General features: G+C 45.3%; 1 protein-coding gene across 9 annotated transcripts in view; it reads left to right on the top strand.

Moving 5' to 3' along the window:
* The window catches only part of KLHL29 (kelch like family member 29), a 578,088-nt gene that overhangs the window by 518,726 nt on the left and 38,021 nt on the right, over window positions 1-21,341 (top strand). For all 9 annotated transcript variants that reach the window (XR_016439874.1, XM_090031549.1, XM_090031531.1 and 6 more), the window contains 3 exons: window positions 7,370-7,568; window positions 11,717-11,899; window positions 13,866-14,046. Coding sequence is in view for 8 of the 9 variants with exons in the window: in XM_090031549.1 (XP_089887675.1) it covers window positions 7,370-7,568; window positions 11,717-11,899; window positions 13,866-14,046 (563 nt within the window). In the remaining variant the exon portion in view is untranslated. The remainder of the gene's footprint in view (window positions 1-7,369; window positions 7,569-11,716; window positions 11,900-13,865; window positions 14,047-21,341) is intronic.

The raw sequence follows: 21,341 nt of genomic DNA, 5'->3' as shown, positions 1-21,341 counted from the left end.
ACATGACTCCCCTTCCTCACCTGTCCCTGCCATGTGGAATCAAACCACAAGGACTCAGCAAGGGGCCTTCCCCAACCCCCAGAAGCTGACTGTGATTCTGTCAGCCAAATCCAGGTGGTATAAATCAAGGTGCATGAAGTCAGGTCAAGCCTGCTGCCAGCTGAAAGGCTGGTCCTGTCTGTCTCCACACTCATGTCTCAGCGTCTGTGGCTACAGGCAGACATTACACATAAACCAGTTTAAGTCATCAGAAACTGGTTTAAACCTGTAACAGAACAGATGTTCAGTGCACATAAACTGGTTTGAAAATGGCTGAAACCAGTTTGGGATAAACCTGGTTGAATGTAGTATCAGACTTAACTGATTTGGGTCAAAGTGGTTTATGCAATGTCTGTCCCAGAACCCTTCCTGGTTTAACTTAAACCAGAGTCCCCCAGCATCCCAAATGCTTTGCAGCCTGGGGCTGGGCTCTCTGCTCCAAAGACCTAGGTTGGTCCCTCCTCTCTGCTCCCTGGCTGGAGCTCTGGCAGAGACTGTGGGCACAGCAGGGTCTGCCTGGCTTCCTCCTGGCTCACCCACCCCTCACCACTCTCTGCTCAAGAAGGGATCCCACCATCCCCTCTCCCACAGCAGGGACCATAGCCGGCATGTGGTATGCTAGCTGATGGTGAGAGGCATCTGTGTAAGGCAGACAGGACAGTGTCTGCTTAGGGCTTTTTGGAGCATGTCACAGGGAGGAACAGAGGGGAAGACCCCGAAGAGCCAAGGGGGAGCCCCGAGGGCAGGAACGTTCAGAAGAAAACAAAAGTAAAAGAAAAAAAAAGAAAAACTTTTTACCTGCAGCAGGATCTGCGGCAGAGCCGGGGATGGAGGCAGGACCCACGCAGCTCATTAGCCGCATCTTTATACAGCTGCAGCCAGCTGATAAGGGCAGCTGCAGGAGCCGACCAGGTGGGATAAAAGGAGCAGCTGGCAAGGAAGTGGGGGAGAGACCCGCAGGAGCGCCAGCAGGGAAGTCTCTCCCAGAGCCCCCATGGGGGGGAAAGTGTGGGAAACTGCCTCTTGCAGTACAGGAGGACACACTGAAGCCCACCATGGGAAAGACACTGCCAGCGGCAGCACAGGAAGCAATGGATCAGAGGCACCTCATCCAGACTGGGGACCCGGATAAGAAGACCGGGAAGAGCAGGAGGAGCTTGACGCCTGGGGTTACCACCGAAGAGCAGGAGGGGCCGGCAGATGCCAAAACGCCAGACCAGGTGGGACCACTGTGGGCTCAGGAGGGCTCAAGGAGGCGCCCTAGGTGGGGGACAAAGGGCATAAGCAGTGTAAGAGGCTGCAGAAGACGGGCCCCAGTGGTATAGAGCCGCCCCGATGGGGGACGTGGGGAAGGCGTACTGAGAAGGACCTCCGAGGGTCCAGTGAACCCACAGGCTGGGCGAAGAGTGGAGAGGAGGACTTGGTAGCCTACAGTCTAGCCCGGAACCAGTTTAGGGCCAGCTAGGGACCTTAGGCGCCTGGGGCCTGTTGTTGTAGGCCCCAGGCACCTAAGGTAATAAAGGGGTAATAAAGGGGGCAGAGGGCCTCTCTTAGTATCTTTGTGTTTCTCTGTTGTTTTTTTGTTTTGTTTTTTATGTTTCCCACTTTTGGAGGGGTTGCAGGGCAAGATATATGGAGCCTGAGTGTTGTTTAAACCTAAAGGGGGTTTACAGTCTCAGGGGAGGCTAGACAGCTATGAGATGTGGTGGGTGGAGTTAGGGTTTGGTCCAGCAGACCTATAGCCTGTCTCTGCAAGCGTATGCGGAGCCTCAACAGTCAAGGAACTGGCCAAAGGACATCTGGAGCCCGGCAAAGCAGGGTGTAAGGGTGAGGTAGAGGGGAGGTGGAGCCTCGCAGAAGATCACCAGACAGACGTCCCATAGTCGAGAGACCTCCAGTAGTCAGACACCCACCACTGGAACAAGATCCGAAGTCGTGGCAGGTGAGATTGGGGAAAGGCTATACTGGAAGGAGACACCAACGTGGCGGAAATTTGGGGACGGACAGTCAAACTCCACCAAACATCCGGGCCCGAGCAGCATGTGACTGGATGTTCGAGGCCAGATGGGCACAGAGCTAATCAACAGGTGCGCTGGTAATGTCCCTCCATTCCTTCCTTGGAACAAAATTATTTAAGAAGAGCTTGAACTAAACAGAGAGGCTTTTGTTTTCTTAATGGAGTGCTAAACGCTTTGTTATCAACTCCCTGTGTAACTCCCTGCTATGTAACTAAATGTTGTGTAACTTCCTGCTGGCTCCCTCCTGGTCAGGAGCGCAGGGGGAGAAGGCTCCCTAATCAGAGCATCCTGTCAGGGCCTGGTCACACCCCACTCAGCTCAGCCTTGTAGAAGGGAAGGGAGGGCTGCTCCAGTGCTCTCCGGCTTCTAGCCTGAGCCACTGCAGGCATGTGCCTGTATTTCTTCAGTCCAGAGGGGATGTCTAAACAGTTACAACCCAGTTCAGCCTAGCCAGGTTCGACTAACCTGCAAAGATTGAATTGATTCAGGCTCGGCTTTTTTGAGTGTCTGCCCCTAGCTTGTGTGTACTTCACTGTTCACTTCAAATGGCAAACTCCTTGGAGCAGAACCATGCCTGCCTAAACAATGGTGGAAATTTTCCAGGGGCTGAGGCCTGCTCTCCCTTTTAAAGCAGGCTAAAATGAGTTGAGAGGTTCACAGAATTTCAGACTAGAATAAGACCATTATCACAATCTAGTCTGACCTCCTGCATAATGCAGACAATAGCCTTTCACTGATTGCACACATCTGCAAAGCTGTATCTTGAGGCACCCAATTTGCTCTTGCAGCCAGGTAGAGAGAGTTGCATATACTAAGATTTGCAGATTTGCAGCCAAAAAATCCAAGGCTGCTCTCTGACAATTTTCTGTGGGCCTTTTGCAAAGCTCCCTCACACATACCTGTTACGTTATTACCATCATCTTCATTATTACTACTGTTACCACAATTCCTCCTCCTCTTCTCACATTGCTCGCAATAATAATAATAATAATAATAATAATGTAAGAGGGAACAATAGAAATAAGTGCATAAAAAGCAAGGGGAAAATGAAAGAAAAGGAAGGGGAGCAAATAACAGGTGGCAAGGAGGTTGAAATGCTTAATAGTACTTATTCCAGTCTTCAATAAAAAAGATAATGGTATCAGGATATTTAATGCAATCAGAGCTAACAGGGCTAGGAAGCAGTCAGAAGGCCGAATCAGAAAGGAATAGGCTGCAGAATGCCTAGATCACTTGAATGTACTTAAATCAGTAAAGCCAAATGAAATTCACCCTCGACTATAGTGCTTAAAAGAACTAGCACAAAAAGCCATTGGTTTATAAAAGCCTCTGCTTCTAGAGACAGTGAGATTATACATCCCCTACAAATCCCTTGGTAAAAAACAATGAGATTATACATACCCTTAATGCCATCAATGATCAACTCAAGTAGCGGCTCATGCACACACAGAGCTGTATTTCTGTAGCTGTTTGGGTGGAGGAAGAATAAGAGTGAAATGTGACATTAGCTTTGATACGTGACATTAGCTTTCATGCTGATGAGAGAAAGCGACATGTTCTAATTATTATTAGCCCTCACAATGAGCCACAAGCTCAGACAAAGAGGGAGAGAGAAAGAGACGGAGAGGAACAGAATTACATTTTCTCACTAATCTAATTAAGGTAAGGTGGGCGAGAGAGAGCGCTTGCTTTATTAATTCAGCAGCCGTTGCCCCATTTATTCGAGGAGGCATGAGGGAAGGATGCAGTGTCTCTGCTGGGTGAGTCAGAATTGTCTGTCTTTGCTGGAGGGGAGCTCTGCTTTAAATGCCAATTTAGACTAGACGTGGCACTACCCTGGTGCATGTCTAACCCCACGTCCTAATTTAATGACATGGATATTAGCTTGTATTGGGTCTTCTGTGGCAAGGTGGCCACTTCCTACACAGAGCCTGCGCTCAGGAGCAGAAGGAGCACCTGCCAGGACCTCAGGAAAGTTAGTTGTCCTACCTGAGCTGTCGACTCGTGAATCATCCCGTTTCACCATTACTTACATTCCTGCTGAGCAATTCCATGTACTTCATTAGCAGCCTGGGGATTAGTGTCCCCATTGGAGACTGTCTGGCTCATCTCCAGTGTATCCAAGTTCCTTGTTATTCCCTGTGTCCTAATTCTGTGTTTCTTCTTGGCTTCTCCATAAGGTTAAACACCCTCAGCCTGCTTAAAAAGGCACTTTCTGAAGTCAGAACTGTGCCACCCACTGCCATATGGCAGCTGTGCTCCCTCTCCCACAAGTTACCACCAGTTAATGACATTAAGACATCTGTAGCCAGGTCCCAGATATTTGTGACTCCATGGAGGGGGTGTGACATTTCTTCCCTCCAAAATTAATTTTGAAAAGCAAGGAGGAACGGTGCTGCAATAAATCTGCTTCCTTGTTTGGGATCCTGGGAAGCAACCTCATGCCTGAATTAGGACAGGACTCTGAGTTGTGCCAGCCTGCTTTGATCACTATAACAAAGGAGTCAGGAAAGCTTTCTGCCACTGCATGACCTTCGAGTGGCAGGTGATCTAATCTTCCTGCCTCGGCTTCCTGCCTGTAAAGTGGAGGCGATAATGCTCACCAACCTCCAGGGCTGGTGAGAGCTCCTTGTGATAAATGCAAAACCTCCGAAGCTGTTCAGACACTGTATGGAGGTGTAAAGCTTTATTACCATGTTACTTGTTATCGCTGCCAACCTCGGAGATGTCACTGTTACGCAAACACTCGTCTCCCCTCTGAGTGCTGAAGACTGCATGTCTCAGGCTGTGAAGCGTTTCCATCTCGATTCCACTCTGTTAAATGAAGTGATTGGATTTTGTGAAAACCTGGGTTCTTCCGCCTGCCAGACTGAATCCAACACCGTCACGTTACATGCTCATTTTAACTGAGCTTATCTCATCAGGCTGACATAGCTTGAAGGAGGTAGGTTAGTGCAAACTCCTGGGGGAAAGAGAAACCCTTGCATTTCCCCCCCAAAATGAAGCTTGTGCTCTAAGCTTACTTGGAGGAAGGAAGAAGCTCGTTGAGAGTGTCCCTGTTATGGGTATGGCCATGCACCGCCTTGCAGGTGGAGCAAAGAGGTATCCAGCTGTGCCCGACAGATCTGAAGAAACAGCTTCACCAGCCACAACCTCGCTCAGCATTTCTCTTTTTCTATGCCTATGTTCTTCATTCTCCCTCTACTGCAGCTTCAGCCAGCCGTGGAGACACTCAGACATTAGAGTGATGTGCGTAGTATTAAAAACCAAATGGCCAGGTCAGTGAGAGCTGTATGTGCCCCACATTCCCCCACATCTTCAGGAATATTCACTCCGACATTGGACTGGATCCCAGCAGGGGCCTGGGAGTGTGACCACAATGTAACTGTTACTGAGTACATCTAGACATGCAATTAATGTGCCTTAAGGTTGCTGGCATGAAAATAAGGTGCAGTAAACTGTGCCTGGGAACATGTCTATGTGTGTGACCATGTCAAGGGTTGGGACCAGGGAGCTCTCCATCCCCTAAGCCCTGCTGCTGCCTCTGCAGCGCCCACACCAGTCAGCTCCCACTCCTGGCCTGTGCCAATGGGGAGGTGGAGCCAGGAGCTGAGCATCTCCAGGACTGTGGGGAGACATTGCCCCCTGATCCTGATGCTGCCTACTGCACCCCCTGCAGATCCACCCAGTCCTGGCATTGCTCAGCTCCTAGCTCCCTGCAGGCATGGGCAGGGAGTGGGAACCAACTGTGGGGTGTACATGGGTAGCAGGAGGGCTGAGGGGACGGAGAAACTCTCTGTCCCTGGCCCAGCACAACAGGGACAAAGAGCTGTCCCATCCCAGCGCTGCTCAGCTTGCAGATCTTGGGGGGAGCCAGGAGCTAAGCAGCACCAGGACGGGGGGCAGAGAGCTCCCCCATCCCCTCAGCAGACAAAGTAAGGGAAGAGCTCAGGGTGCTGCTGGTGCTCGGCCACAGGGGGATTGTCCCAATCCAGTGCCGCCAAGCCAGGCTGCGATCCTGAGCTCTGCACCAGAGCCACAGACAGCCCCCCAGCCCATGTGGCCCTCTGCTGCCTAGGCTGACCAGGAGCAAATTGTTCCCAGTCAGCATCTACACATGCACTACTGCACGGTAGCTAATGCACTGGTAACCTAGTACCTGTATTTCTTGGTACTAGCAAACCACGCATAATCCTAATTTACTGCACAGTAAGTTTTGCACACATGTAGACAGTGACACTATCGTATATTAGATTAGTCTAATGCTTAGTAAAGCATCTCATGTAGATGCACCCGCTGAGACTGGTCTTTACTGCTGTTAGAAGCCCTTTGTTTTCTGTGCTCTTCTAGACATGCACCATAGTTCAAGCCACTGTCTGAACACGCTCATTCTACCCGCCTGCACTTTCCTTCTCCAGTCCCTCTCAGACACGCTGCCATATGCTGTAGGATACACAGTTATGCAAAAATAATAATGTGCTCTCAGTGGATGGACTCTTCATTTGTCCATAGCACTTTTCCCTCTCATGGTTCCCTCTCCCTTCATGCCATGAGTGGTGACAGACAGCTTCATTTATTCCAGCATCCTTTGCATTATGAGGTTTATTGTACTGGTATAGAATAGGGCAGTGTCGGTATTCAGATAGTGCCCTCTGGAGTCTGACGCCTGTAAATCTTATATTTAAGTGATTTGGTTTCCTACCAAATAAATTGTGCTCACTGAATGTTTTTTAACAGCCTGGATACTATTGTTTAGTCTGTCGTGAAGGTTCCTGAAACCTGCCCAGCTCAGATGCTTTTGTGTCATACTTAAAACACTGCTGGCTCCCTCCTGGTCAGGAGCGCAGGAGCGCAGCATGTAAAAGAAAAAAAATTGTGGGGTGAGGGGGCTTGTAGCAACCATTTTTAAATGTCAACATTAATTTGGGAAGCTGGGAACATTACCGAGTGTCCCCAGTGCACAGAGAGTTATAGTCAGCCTGAGTTCAGCTTCTATTCCATAATCTCTGTATACTGCACTATACAATAAGAGTTGCCACCTTTTGAAGAATATTTCTTCTCCCTATGGGACCGAAAAAAACCTAGGTAGTGGAGCAGTGGAAGGATGTGCTGTGTCTGTCCTGCCTGAGCACTAATCAAGGTTTGGAGAGTGAATGCAGGCTCCATGACAATCAGATTGGCGTGCTGCAAAATTCATGTGCTGAGGGCAGCTGTTCCCAAGTTGGGTGACAGGGAATGCTCAGGATTGGGGAGGAGGAAATGCAGAGCAGCTGAAAGCCAGTACTAAGGCTGCCCGTATGTTCTTTCCCCAGTACGCTGCAGAATTGCTGGCAGTGGTCCGCCTACCCTTCATCCATCCCAGTTATCTGCTAAACGTTGTTGACAATGAGGAGTTGATAAAGTCTTCAGAGGCCTGCCGGGATCTAGTGAATGAAGCAAAACGTTATCACATGCTGCCGCATGCCCGACAAGAGATGCAGACACCAAGAACCCGGCCCAGGCTATCAGCAGGTAAAGCAAAGCTAGCTTCAAAGACAGATATTTCTGATCTGACGTTTTCAATAGCTGTTGACAGAGTGATACAGACTGTCTAGAGTTTGCATGTGAATGGAAGTGGAAATAACTTTTCTCTTCCTTTTACTAGAGTTTTCCCAGAAGCTAGGGACAGACGTTACACACAAACCAGTTTAAGCAATCAAAAACTGGTTTAAACCTGTAACAGAACAGCTGTTCAGTGCACGTAAACCAGTTTGAACATGGCTGAAACCGGTTTGAGATAAACCTGGTTGAATGCAGTATCAGACTTAGCCAGTTTGGGTCAAACCAGTTTATGCAATGTGTGTCCCAGACCCCTTGCTGGTTGAAAATAAACCAGATTCCCACAGCATCCCAGCAGGTTCTCTGGGCTGGGCGGGGCTCTCTGCTCCACAGCAGGGCTGGCCCCTCCCCTCTGCTCCCTGGCTGGAGCTCCAGCAGAGATTGTGGGCTGCTTTCCCCCTCCTCCTCACCACTCCCTGCTATACAGGAATTCCCCCCTTCCCTCTGCCTTGCAGAGAGTTGTCTGTGTATTCGCTAGTAGACCACATGCTAGCAATGATCTGTGCTGAGTCAGCAGGTAGAGTCAACAGGCAGAATCACCAGGTAGCTGGTAATGTCCCTCTGTTGTTTTTTTAAGGGGGTGATAAACACTGAGTTTGGGGTGATAAACACTGTTATCAATTCCCTGCTGGGCTAATTGGAGCATGCTGCCAGGGCCTGGCCATGCACGCCTCAGCACGGTGCTGTGGAAGGAAAGGGAGGGCTGCTCTAGCACCCCCCAGATTCTAACCTGAGCCACTGCAGGCATGTCTCTGCATGTCTAGGATGTCTGTGCAGTTACAACGTGATTTACCCTAGCCGGGTTAGACTAACCTGCAAAGATTTGATCGATTCAGGCTCAGGCTTTTTGAATGTCTGTCCCTAGCCAGAGAGAACAGATGTGGTCAGAAAAGTCCTGAGCTTGAATGTGAGCTTAAGCTCTCTGCACAGGCCTGTGCAAGGCACTGAAGGGCCAAAATTTCAAGCGGTCTCTCTTGGCTTCCTCTGCTTTGGGATTTCGTGGCCTTTGAGGTACCTAAACCAAAATGATTGACCTTGCGTCCTTTAATCTAGAGACCTGAATCAGTGTTTAGGCCTTTAATTCAGTGGCCTGATTTTCAGGAATGAATAACTTCAGTCATTTCTAAAGAGGAGACCATTTTTTTAAAGTGATGTACGCACAATTCAGCGATGCTTTGACGAGGGCCCTTGTTGTCTGTGCCTCAGTTTCTCTAGCTATAAAATATAACCAATATAATTTTCTTATAATCCACTCATGTTGTGGAAAGGTTGAGCTGGTTAATATTTGTAACCTGCTTTTCACATTCACAGTACTGTGTAAATATATTAATATTTTGGCTACATGAATCTTAAAATAGTAGGTCTGGCTGTTTGTTGAATCCAAAACAAGTGGGTCACAGAACAGATGTTACATTTTTACATTACCAAGCAACTATGGAAAATAGTAACATTTCAAGAATCTTTCCACCTGGGAAATACTTGTTTTATTTCTAGGAAAAATAAATGAAGAAGCTAGTCTCCAGTGTAAAGCATCAGTCTGTCCCATAGCAGCTTTAAAAATGTTCCAAGCACTTGTTTAACTGGAAGTTAGCAAAGTAGCATGCATCAAACTGCAACAAGAAGCAACCAGATGTGGAAGAAATACATGAAACTTTCCAATGCATTGTTCCTGCTGTTCCTTCCTAGCCCATGCAATTACAGAGCTAAGCGAACTTTCTGATATGGGTTGCTTGTGAAACTAGTATGATGTATGGATGCTAAATCAAGGTGAATCCTTTGCAGCTGGGGACAACTGTCTAACCAAGGCACTTTTCAGAAATACGAACTATAGAGAACTTTCACTCATGCTCCTCACTAAAAAAAAATCTTCAGCTACCAAAGGCTAATGGTGTATGTTGGAATGGATTTTTTTGAAAAGTGCTTATTTTATGTTTATGCCTAAAATTGTAGGTATAACACAAGCCATTTTTAAGGAGCTTGTTGATTAGGGGAAAATAATTCTCTTGGGGTAAGAGAGGGTGATTATAGTTTTTTAGGTCAGAGTCTAATTATATGGAATCATGTTATTTTGCATATTGCCTACATTCATGTGTTTACAAAGGCTCTCTAAATACCTTTTGTGGGTCTGCTGCAGTGTGTTAGGTGCCCTCTTGAGGTCATTTGTTATAATCAAGCTATCTCTGCTTCAGGTGATTAGATTTTCATACACATACTGAAAGTAATGTTCTTATTACCAAGAAATAGTTATTTAAAACTGTGCAGAATTTGTAAGATTAATACTATGTGAAGGTCATCATTTTGCATGACATTTAAATATGAAAAATTCAAATTCTAGATGGTGACGGGCGAGGAGAGTCCAATATACTGAGCAAATATTTCCTCACTTTGGGCATGCTATTGCAGCCACGATTGAAAATTTTCAGAACTTGCTTATACTAAGCACTAAATCCAAAGCATCACAACCACCTGCCAGCGAGAGCTGTTGCCAGCAGGTGCTGCGGAGTTAGGTTGTGCCGTACTGTAGGAATAATGTTGCCAAGTCCTAACGTTCCCTTCTCAGTCTTGACCCAGTTTTAACTTTTATGGTGTTTCACACCTCACCAGCAGAGCATTTAGCTTCTTGTACTCCCAAGACTGCACAGGTAAAGGATAAATGTAAATCAATGAGTCCCCAAAGCAAAGAACATCTTTTTACAGCACCTAGCACAGCGGGGCCTTGATCTGTGATTGAGCTCTCCAGTGCTACCATAATGCATTTAATTAATGATTAATAGCATGCAGGCTGGGTTTAAGAAGACCATGTTCATCTAGGATATGTGAAGAGATACTTCATAAAGGGCCCCCTTAGCAGGATTAATGGGAGAGGAATTGAAAGGCTGAAGAAACATAACCAGGAGAAAGAAAGCCTCAAGCCTCTCCATACATCAGTATTCATCATTCATGAAGGATACATTAATCAGCTTGAAAACCGGAAGGTACCTTACCTGGGTAAAGACAAATCCGGGGCACCATGGAGTTAACAACATAGTCCCCATTGTCTTCAATAGGACTAGACTTTCCCTTGCTGGAGCTCGGTCCAAAACCCGTGGAAATCAATGAGCAGCTTTCCCTGGAGAGGGCTTTATACATCCTTCCCCTTTAGTCTTGCATGTCCCAGTACAGTGGCTCGTGTAATCCTCCCAACTAAACTCTTCTATACTGACATTGCTTCCCCAACACAGTTACCAAATGTGCCTCTTCACCTCCTCCCAGGGTTGCCAACCCAAGACAGTTTTTTTTTACTGGCAGTCTGCAAAGTTATCACTAACAATAAAACATTTTACTGACATATGTTTCACATAATGTAAATGTGAGCCTTCTCCTGGACCGTGGGTAAGGGGCAGGTTCAAATCATAGTAAAAAAGATTTGGAGATTATCAGTAAAAAAATGTTCTTGGATTAGAGACCCTATTTGACTGACCATGCTCAGGGGACCCCCTTCTCACCCCCACACCCTGCTACCCCCAAATGCACCCTCCACCACGATGCCCCTGCCAGCCCCACTCTCCCCAGCCCAGCATAAACCACCAAAGGAGGACCACAGTTTGTCCACCTTCCACCCAAGCAGATAAGAGGCAGTGCCATGCAGCGCTGCTGTGCTCCAGCTGCACTTCAACAGTGCTTTCACGCTGCTTATTTTGCAGCTTTGTTTTTGCTTTGTGATTTACAGGTGGCGCACGTTTTTTACAGACTTTACAGATAGGTGCTTTTAGCCTAGTTATTTACGGAGCGTCCATAAATTGACAGACAGTTGGCAACCCTGCCTCCTACCAACCTCTCCATTTGATTGTACAGCACACAACATCTCTCTTACGCGAGCCTTTATAAGCATCTGAACAGCACCACTCTCAAAGCACCAGAGCTTAAATGATTCACCAGACTGAAAAATGGCTTGTTTTCTCTAGTTGTGTTTTCCAATGGGGGCTGAAAAGCTGGCTTTACCATGAGTTTTATGATAGACTACTGCCCAAATGAGAAGCATGCCTTTTCTAACAAACATGATTTGCTTAATTGACTCCTAGGTGTAGCCGAAGTAATAGTCTTAGTGGGAGGCCGCCAAATGATTGGCATGAATCAGCGAGCTTTAACAGCTGTCACTTGCTTAAATCCACAAAACAATAAGTGGTACCCGTTGGCCAGCCTGCCCTTCTACGATCGGGAGTTTTTCAGTGTTGTCAGCGCTGGGGACAACATCTATCTCTCAGGTAAGTGGCATACCAGTTGGGCATAGAGAAGGGCTGGCCCCTCGCAAAAATACATTGTGCAGCGCAAGCAGGGAAGAGGATGTGCTAGTCTTATCCAGCTGTCACTAAAAGGAAGGATGGGCAGAGGGGAACTTGCTTTCACCATTCTCCATTTCACTTCAGCCTTAATTTCCTTGCAGAGCAGTCAACAGCCCATTCTGCAGTTTTAACGTGCAGAGAATAGGTTTGACAACCATCAAGCGTGCAAAGAGGTTTCCCTACTATAACAACACAATTTAAAAGACTGGCTGGAGTCGAGCCTAAATGGTGGGTTACTGCATTCAAGACAGATCAGCTGAGCTGCTTGAATATGCGACCTACACTTACAATATTTGCTTACAAGAGCGTTCACGTTTGGTACCTGTTCTTTAAATCTCTCTTTTGACAGTAGTCTGTAGCCCTATAATCTTGTTAGCTTCAATGAAACTGAGCCCACACTCCCAAAGAGGGTTTAACTGAAAGAGTTACTGACTACAGCTTGGACGTGTAGTATAAAGGTGTCCGTTTATATTCAACCGTGTGATACTTCTCCGATTGAGGAAAGAAAGCCGTCTCTACTGGGTGGAGGTAAAGATCCCCCTGGTGGTCACGGAGAGTAAGTTTGATGGCAAGAGGAGAAGGACTTGTAGATGAGAAGTGTTTACACAACTTTAAATTCCCCTATCATCTTACTTGTGCTGACTAGAGGCCCCTGGAGCTGAATAAAAGTTATCGAGATCAATGTAGCTTCATCCCTTTGTTTTGTTACTGGAGGTCAGGTCCTCAGTGGAGGTCTTTATGCAGTGCTGGCTATTTTGTTCATTGGAGTGCAAAGGTTTCCCACTACGATTCCCTACTCCAGGCTCCGTGGTGTCTGACAGATGAACAAAACCCAACCCCTCAGTTTATTTCAACCCCTTCCTGTGAACTCGTGCCAGGTTTCAAGGGGATCTGGGCCAATTTATAGTCCTGGATGGAAAGTATATTCAAGTCAAGAGTCTCACAAGATTTCTATGCCAGACTAGCTGTATACTACTTTATTCTGTTTGCTTTACTCAAACCTGGAACACAAAGGAAAAAATGATCTCCTGCAAACTGAAATGGGGGCATTTCACACTGCACAGTGCGGGGAGGGAATGAAATATCCTTACGCAAAGCAAATACCAAGGAGGAAGGATGGTTTTATCATTAGCGTGCAGAACTGAGACTCTGGCTCAGCTGCTGACTCCTAGTGTGGTCTCGGATAAATCATTTCACCTTTCTGTTCTTCAGTTTCCTGTTCTGTAAAATGAACATAATAATCCTCACCCCGACTCTGGAGTGTGGGAAGCTAAACGCTTTGTGAGCCCCAGTTGGATGCAGCTACACGGTTGTCCAGTATTAGCATCTTGCTTCATCAGTGCTGTGGCTGTAGCGCTGCACTGTAATGTAGCAGAACGAAACAGCCAAGTGATGCCGGAGCATTAGGAGTTAAACCTTGAGTTCTTATCTACTTATTTTAATCTCACCGTTCACCAAGTTGTTTTCTATCTTTTAGTCAGCAGTCTAGATTTCAAACCAGGCAGTATCTATTAAGCCAGGCACTCTCTGCCTCGTGACACCTTCTTGCAAGTGCTGCAGTAATTTAATAGATTGGATGTTATTTATGGATGTTGGAAGGGTATATTCCCTTATGCACATGTCCCTCTTAGTCTGACATCTTGATTTCCTTGTGTCATCTTAAAAAAAAAACCAAAAACCTTTGGGACACATGAATAAATGACACAGATCTGCATCATCGGAACAGATGCTCAGTATCGAGGGTGATTTATTTTAATTAGTCAAATGTCATTTGAAGAGTTTTTACTTTGTAACTGGCTTTGATTGCAACATGCGGCGAACTGCCGGCGTTCCAAGAGCTCACTTAATTCTCTCCTTTCCTCTCCTCTCGCTCACACATTGACGGCAGGTGGCATGGAGTCTGGTGTCACGCTCTCTGATGTCTGGTGTTACATGTCCTTACTTGATAACTGGAATCTTGTATCCCGAATGACAGTCCCGAGGTGTCGACATAACAGCCTGGTGTACGATGGGAAAATCTACACCATCGGAGGTGTTGGTGTGGCAGGAAATGTCGACCATGTGGAAAGGTAAGGTTCAGCTCCCAGAGAAACCGTCTGATATGTTGTGATTTTGGCTGCGTGTGATTTAAAGGGACGCTGTCAACTCCAGTTTACCACAAGATTCAGGTTTTGTCACAACAAGTTTTTCCAGCAGCCTCGAACATAGAATTATATTGAGTATTTTTTTTAACGCATCAATGGAAATCGTTGTTTTAAAACAAACAGCTGCCAAGTTGTTTGTGACATTTTATTCAATCATTTAATAAACCTGTGCTTTAGAAGTTGTGAGGATTTGGGGCTAGCAAAAGATGGAGAGCACCGATGCACAAACTCTCCTGTCCACCTACAACGGTGCAGCCAAGGCGAGCTTCTCTTACCCTCGGCTCTTGCAAACCCCTGCAGGCAAGATCCGGCTGGAGGAAGGATTGCCCTCAAGTGTATGGGTTTTCTGAGAAGCTGCCGGTCTGAGCAACACACGAGGATGAGCTTGGTGTCTGGAAACAAATAGGCATCTGCAAGAAGGAAACAGTTTTTCAGTCCCTACTGAGATGGGCTGAACAGAACAGAGTGGCAGCCACAGGGTTTTATTTTGTAAGAGACTCTGTGATTTCAAACATTTTTTTTGTTCTGAAAGGGGGGCAACAACCCTAATTTCCCATGGAAACAAAGTAATAAAGTAAATTCTTATTGGACCAGTAGAAATAGGTCATGTTGATAAAATGCAAATGTTTCATTAAGAGTTCAGTTTTTCCGTGTAGAAATGGAAAGCCCTTTTGAAACCAGCAAATTAAAACCTTCCCTTCCAGACACTGGACACTAAGAACCAAGGACTTAACAGTGATACTGGTTTTCTGGCTCATTATAACCTACCTGACCCCTGAATTCACCCCAGACATGGAAGGTGAGAAGAATCCTCCACCTTTTTGATAGGCCTCAGTCTCCCAGTAATCCGCCTCTTTTCTTTTGCTGTTTGTTTGTCTGCTACCCTTGGGGATTTCTCTCCCCCTGTTACAACTCTTTTCTTTTACTAGGCTGTGTTGGCTTTCACTGCTCAGACCTGAAGAAGCATGTTAGGTGTTCGAAAGCTTGTCTAATCCAGCCCAGCTATACAGTTGGTCCAAGAAAATTAATCCTTGCTGGGCCATCATGGCTACAACGTGTCCGGGACCCTAACACTACCAGAAATGATCACAACAGCTTCAGCCTTGTTGAGATATATTTTTCCCCAGCTGGTTCCTGCGAGACAAACTTTCATCAGAACTGATAGATTTTTTATTTGCAAAAAGCAAATTGTTTCACAGCATTTTCTGGCAGATGCACGTTCTGCCTGCAGAGCTTTGACTAGGTCTAGTGCTGACTTCAAATTCCTGACTCAGAGGTAGACCACTCCCTTAGCAATAGCTTCGGTAGAAGAAGGTTTCAGAGTTTTTTCTCCCCAGAGCAGGAGGGCTGGACCCGATGATCCCACAAGGTCCCTTCCAGCCCTAAGCTTCTATGAATCTGTGAGATAGCTAGTCCCAGTAAATGGTATCTTAACGTGGGATCATATCTCTTTATGCCAGAATTAAAGATGCCTAGAGTTATTGTGTGAATAAGATGCAAAAATGAAATAGGATTCAGGTTTCCCAGCTCTCCTTAGTTCTAGATTTTCCAACTGTTGCACACTTGACCTTGCAATATTAACATGCTGTTAATATAGCATAATATAGATGATACGTGAAATCATCTGTGCAATTACTGCCTACAAATAGATACATGAAAAGACCGTTGAGATTGCAGAATCAAGGACTTGGAATTTGGGAAGTGCTAGGAATTTAGGAAATAACTGTTGTCTAAACTGTTTCCAGAGGGACCTTTCCCAGTGCACAGAAGGGACCTTTTCTGGGGACTGACTGGGGTTGGGATTGAAGGGGTATGCCTGCATGACCTATCTCACTGGTTGTAGTGGTTGGAAGGTGTTGCAAGAATGAAGCAAGGAATTGGAGAAGGAAAAGAGGCAGTCTCGTGGCTAAGGGAGTTGAATACTGCCTTGGAAAATGAAATTGTATTCCTATCTGCCTCCCAGAGCTTGTGCGTGATGCTGGGCAAACCTCTTATACTAGTCTCACAAACACAACTTAATAATAGATGGTGTTTTATACCAAACATGAAAGTCCTAGAGTTGTTGAAGGAAAAGGCCACCTGAACTGCTTCTTGTGGGCAAAGTATGGTTTTTGTCTCTAACCACTTTCAGAAATAGTGGACCTCTTTGGCTAAAGATTTTCTCCCAAATCCAAGCAGGCCCAAGCCATGTAACTGTTGAAGTTTGGGAAAATTATAAAATCTGAAAATGGAATATTTCTAATGGGAACATCAGGTGAACTTTATTATCGGTGATCAGGAAATGTTACCTTTGCGGTCTTGACCTCTTTATGCTTACCTGTTAGGCTCATGTAATAATGGCATGATTGCATCCTCCTTCCCACCCTGAAGGATCTAAACTTTCAGCTGATTACCCTCAGTGTGAAGCAGTGTAAAGGTGATCACACATACAGGTACGCACAGTTCATCAGTGGTTGCGCAGCCCCTTGTGACATTGTAGTGGTACTTGGTGAATCAGACTCCCAGGCTCTGCGCCAGAGTGTGTGCAGTTCCAGAAATGGTTCCTGAGGGTAGAGCCAAGTACGCAGACGTGGGTCATTCATTGTGAAACCCGAGGGACAGTCCAGGTGGTACCACATTTGAGGTTCTCTTCACTGTTCTGCTAAAGTGGCCATGTACAACTTCTCCGTTACTTTAAGTGTAAGGTGGGAGATTGGTATTTGCGCACCTCCTTGTTTTCATATGGAGAGTGGATCTGTAACAAGGGCTTTGAATTGTAGGGAAGTATTAACAACAGTCTGTGGAGCTCCTGGCTGCGAGGTCAGGGCACTTTCCCTTTGCCGGAGGGGTATCATCTGTGAGGCTTTTGCTCTCTGACTCTCTCTGATCCTTTGACGTTCCACCTAAGATGCAACCAGAAATTACAGATGTTGAATGGCCCACAGGATATGTAGCCTGGGGCAAATGGGCACATAAATCTTTTTTTTCCGGCATTTGCTGCCTAAATATGGCAGAGCTGAAATGGGCTAAGATCAAATATTAAACTGACTTCACTGATTGTGTCAGCGAGTTAGGGAAATTCAGGAAGTAAAATGGCAGCAAAAATAATGAAAAGCAAATGGGATTAGCTAGCACTGGGCCCACTCCAGGCTGATAGTGGGTAGGCTGCAGACTTGTTCAGTGAGCCGCTCACTCTTTTCTGGGTTCAGGACATTACTTCAAGTTCCCAAGTATTTTCTGCTATAATTTAAAGTCAGGCTTTTTTTTTTTTTACAGAGGAGGCTAAATGTTTTTTAATCCTCCTTCTAGTTGAAAAAGCACATCCAGTAAATGACAATGACACAAGCAACTTTTTTGTAGTAGTAGTTGGTTTTCAGTAAAGTACGTCTGTTCCCCCAGAGTGTCTCTTTCTTTCCCTGCTTTGATTCGTTCGCTTGCTCTTCAACAGAACATCCGGGGGGAAAAAGAGCGTGTCTGATCAAGACCAGCAGTTGTATAAACACAGAAGTAAACCTAGTTTCTCACTTTTCCATCATCTCTGTCTATAAAGGCAATACCCTCATGTCTGCAACAACAGGGGTGCCAGTTCTTGTGACTGTCTCGTGCACCTCACAATAGTTGTTGATTTTCTGTGGTCCCCATGTCTTGTGCTTACAGGAGAATATCAGTTTAAATTTGGTTGCTTGGTTTTTTGCAGAGAGCTCTTTGGCCAGTGGAGACCAATGATCGTTTCATTGGTGTCAAGTTTCTCATGCTTATCGAACTAGAGAAAAATCTTGAAAACAAGAATCTTAAAAAAGGCACAAAAATCAGAAGGCAAATAAGAGAACAGCCAACCTATTCTTTTTAATCTCAGGATTTTCAAGTGAATCTCATGAGTTTTGAACACTCGGGATTAGCGGCACTGAAGACTTTAACTCACCACTCTGTAGTGCCTGCGTGAGCACAAGTGTGATCTGACAGACAAGCCTTCAACTCAGTGAATGCATCTACGATCCCTGTCTACCCTTAAATTTGGGACATAGCATAGGCCTTTTATGTATGCTTATCAACAAGTAGGCTATCTCCATGTCCTCTGACTGTATTCTGCCTCTGCAGGGATAGGTAAACCCTTGTGATGGGGATTTGTTAAACTCTCAGTTATAATTAATCTGCTATTATCTATTAAATGACTTCTGAGAAGTAACAACAGAGGAGAGCGTATGCCTAGATTGTGTGTCCCTTTTGGGTTATGCTGGGATATCGGAGGGTTTTAAAAATTAAAATGAAGTTTGGGGATTAAGGAATGTGTTCATTTCATTGCTTAAATCCTTTGTTTTGCAGGGGGTGGTTTGTCTTGGTTTTAGCATTGGTTTTCTGGATCTTCGCATTAGAAGAGCAGGCAGAGAAAAAGATCATTTTAAAAACTGCACCCCACAGGTCTGCTCCTATTCCAACAGAAACATGCCCCAGCTGGCCCAATATCCTAATTTTAGCCAGTATTCAGAAAATTAAATAGATGGGATGACTGATCCTAGGCTTGGGAGCAATGAGGCATTCTGAATGTGGGTCATCTCTTTCAGAAGAATCATTAATGTGCAGAATAATGTTAATTTAATTGCTCAATTGTCTGATGTCATATGCTCAATTAAAACTCAACTCAGCTCAGAACTTCCCAGTACCTCTTCTTAGTGTGCATGTGTGCGCGCGTGCACACACACACCCCCATGCAGGTTTGACCTCCATTAGTAAACAAATCACGTTTTCCATTTATATGTGGATGGGCCATTGCTCTTGCTTTGGAAGGGGTCTAGGAACGCAGTCTTTCAGAAGATAGGAATGCATCGGTGTGTCTAGACCGTCTGACTGTTTGCATTAAAAGAGTGGCATGGGTGCAAAGGCAAGTATTTAGATTTAGGAATGCAATTTAAATTTGGTCCCTTTATAAATATGCATTTAACACCACCTTTAGCTGCTTGATCTCATACTGTTCATTTTTTTTCATTCTGTTTAATTGCTGGATCTCATACTCACACTCGCAGAAGCTTCCGATTTTGCCAGATTAAGCTGGATTTCCATGGGAATGGCAAAAGGCACATTGAACTGAGACCAGGCAACATCCCCCTCTCCCCCTGCCAGTTATTAATTCCTTGCCTCTAAGCATGGCTGTAGTGAAGCACTGATGGTGAAATGTTTACAATACTTTTTAAACTCAAGAAAACAACTTATTTTCCCCTAAGCTCATTCTAAAAAGTTGCTGAGCTGTTTTTGGTGAAATGTTCATTTTGCGCAGGATGAAAAATAAAGCCCTGAATGGTCAAAATGTGACAGAAGTCATTGAAATAAAATGTATAGGGCAACTTTCATTACCCATTTGTTATCTCTACTGCCTCCAGTGCATCCATGTGTGACTGGCCATTTGTTGAATGCCCATGTTGCTATTGGAAAGCACAAATCAATACCTCCTCTCCCCGACTCACACACACACACACACACACACGCTACAGAAAGGATGTGGACAAATTGGAGAGAGTTCAGCGTAGGGAAGAAAGACTGAGAGAACTGGGCTTATTTAGTCTAGGGAAGAGGAGACTGAGAGAGGACTTAATAGCAGCCTTCAGCTACCTGAACGGGGGTCCAAAGAGGATGGAGCTGAACTGTTCTCAGTGGGGGCAGATGACAGAACGAGGAGCAAAGGGCTCAAGTTGCAACAAGGGAAGTTTAGGTTGGATAATAGGAAGAATTTTCTCACTGGGAGGGTAGTAAAACACTGGAGCAGGTCACCCAGAGAGGTGGGGGAAGCTCCATCCTTGGAGGTTTTCAACACCTGGCTAGCCAAAGCTTCAGCTGGGATGATCTAGTTGGGGCTGGTCCTGCTTTGAGCAGGGGGCTGGACTGGATGTGACCTCCTGAGGTCCCTTCCAACCCTTATTTTCTATGACTCGATGTCTGTAAATGCAGCTAGGTGGCGTTTTCTGTGGAGTCTGTAGAGTGAGGTTAGGAGAAGAACCCATCCTTCCTTGTTCCTTGTCTGTACTTCATCTATAGAAGCAATGCAGTAGACCAAGCCCTGGGAAATTTTGGGGCCAGTGAAGTCAAGCACCATTTAAAGAGCTCACATCTCTTTAAAGAGCTCAGCAGATCCAATGATGATGGGTAACGTTATGAAAACTTGAATATATAAAAAGACACCTATTGTTGTAGTTTAAAATAATGTTATGTGCCTGCTGAGCTGAATCACACGCTCACTCGGTGAAATGGATGTATTGTTGGGCTATGTTTTTGGAGCAGGTTTTCAGGGAAATAGCAATGTGACTGCAGTTCTCAATCAAGTTTGTCTGTGACAGGAAAAAAAAGTCCCTAGGTATTTAGTTGAGAGATTATCATGCCTTTCCATCTGCCTCTGCAGCTTGTGTACAGTTAGGATATGGAGGAATGAAGTGAATCTATGACCAAGGCTTCCACATAATGGATGACGGGCCTCCTCAAATGTGTGTGTGGAGAACTTAGAAGCCTGCATATGCTGACAAGACAATATATATGACTAAATGTTTGTGGATCTGGGTATTTCATAGTAATTATCTGTCTGAAGGGTGTGGGAAGATGAAGCTTACGGTTCTGATAGCATTTGCACAGCCAAGCCTCTCAAGTTTATCTAAAATTGGCTGACTGCTTCAGTTTATATTGTGCACTTGAAAGACAGTCTAAAAAATTAAATGTAAAAATAACCTGTATCTGTCTCTCTACAAACTGCTTCAGAATGAACTGTGTTATTGATGTTTTAACAAATTATTTACATATATCCTTGTCCAAGAACAGTTCATTAAGTTCCTCAGAACAATCGGTGGGGGGGGCAAAATGCAGTCCAGTAATAAGATGTGAGCCATTTGAAAAGCAGTTCAATACTAGACAATACAGTTATATTCTGAATAGCATCTTCCCTGCAAAGTGTATTCCAGAGTTAAATAATGTATAAAAAAGGTGGGTGGTGTGCGTATATAAACTCCTGATAATGGCTGGCAGAAAGACTATTTACTATCTAATGTAAATAAATTATTCACTCATAAGGCTGTTTAACCTAGAATGAGAGAAATTAAGAGAATGAAGCAATGTGTTTTCAGGCATGAGAAAAGAGATAGAAAAAGGCTGATCTAGGTGGCATGAGCTCCAAAGGAAAAGGCTTTCTTATCAATAATAATAAGGATGCTGGAAAAGATTGAGAGAGAAACCAGGGGCATCTTTACACGTGCTCTGGTGTGTGT

Source organism: Crocodylus siamensis, chromosome 1 (genome assembly GCF_052110815.1).
Source record: "Crocodylus siamensis isolate JL-2025a chromosome 1, ASM5211081v1, whole genome shotgun sequence".
In the NCBI taxonomy this organism is placed as follows: domain Eukaryota; kingdom Metazoa; phylum Chordata; order Crocodylia; family Crocodylidae; genus Crocodylus; species Crocodylus siamensis.
Note: the sequence above shows the minus strand (reverse complement) of the source record. Positions and strands in the feature narration are given on the sequence as shown.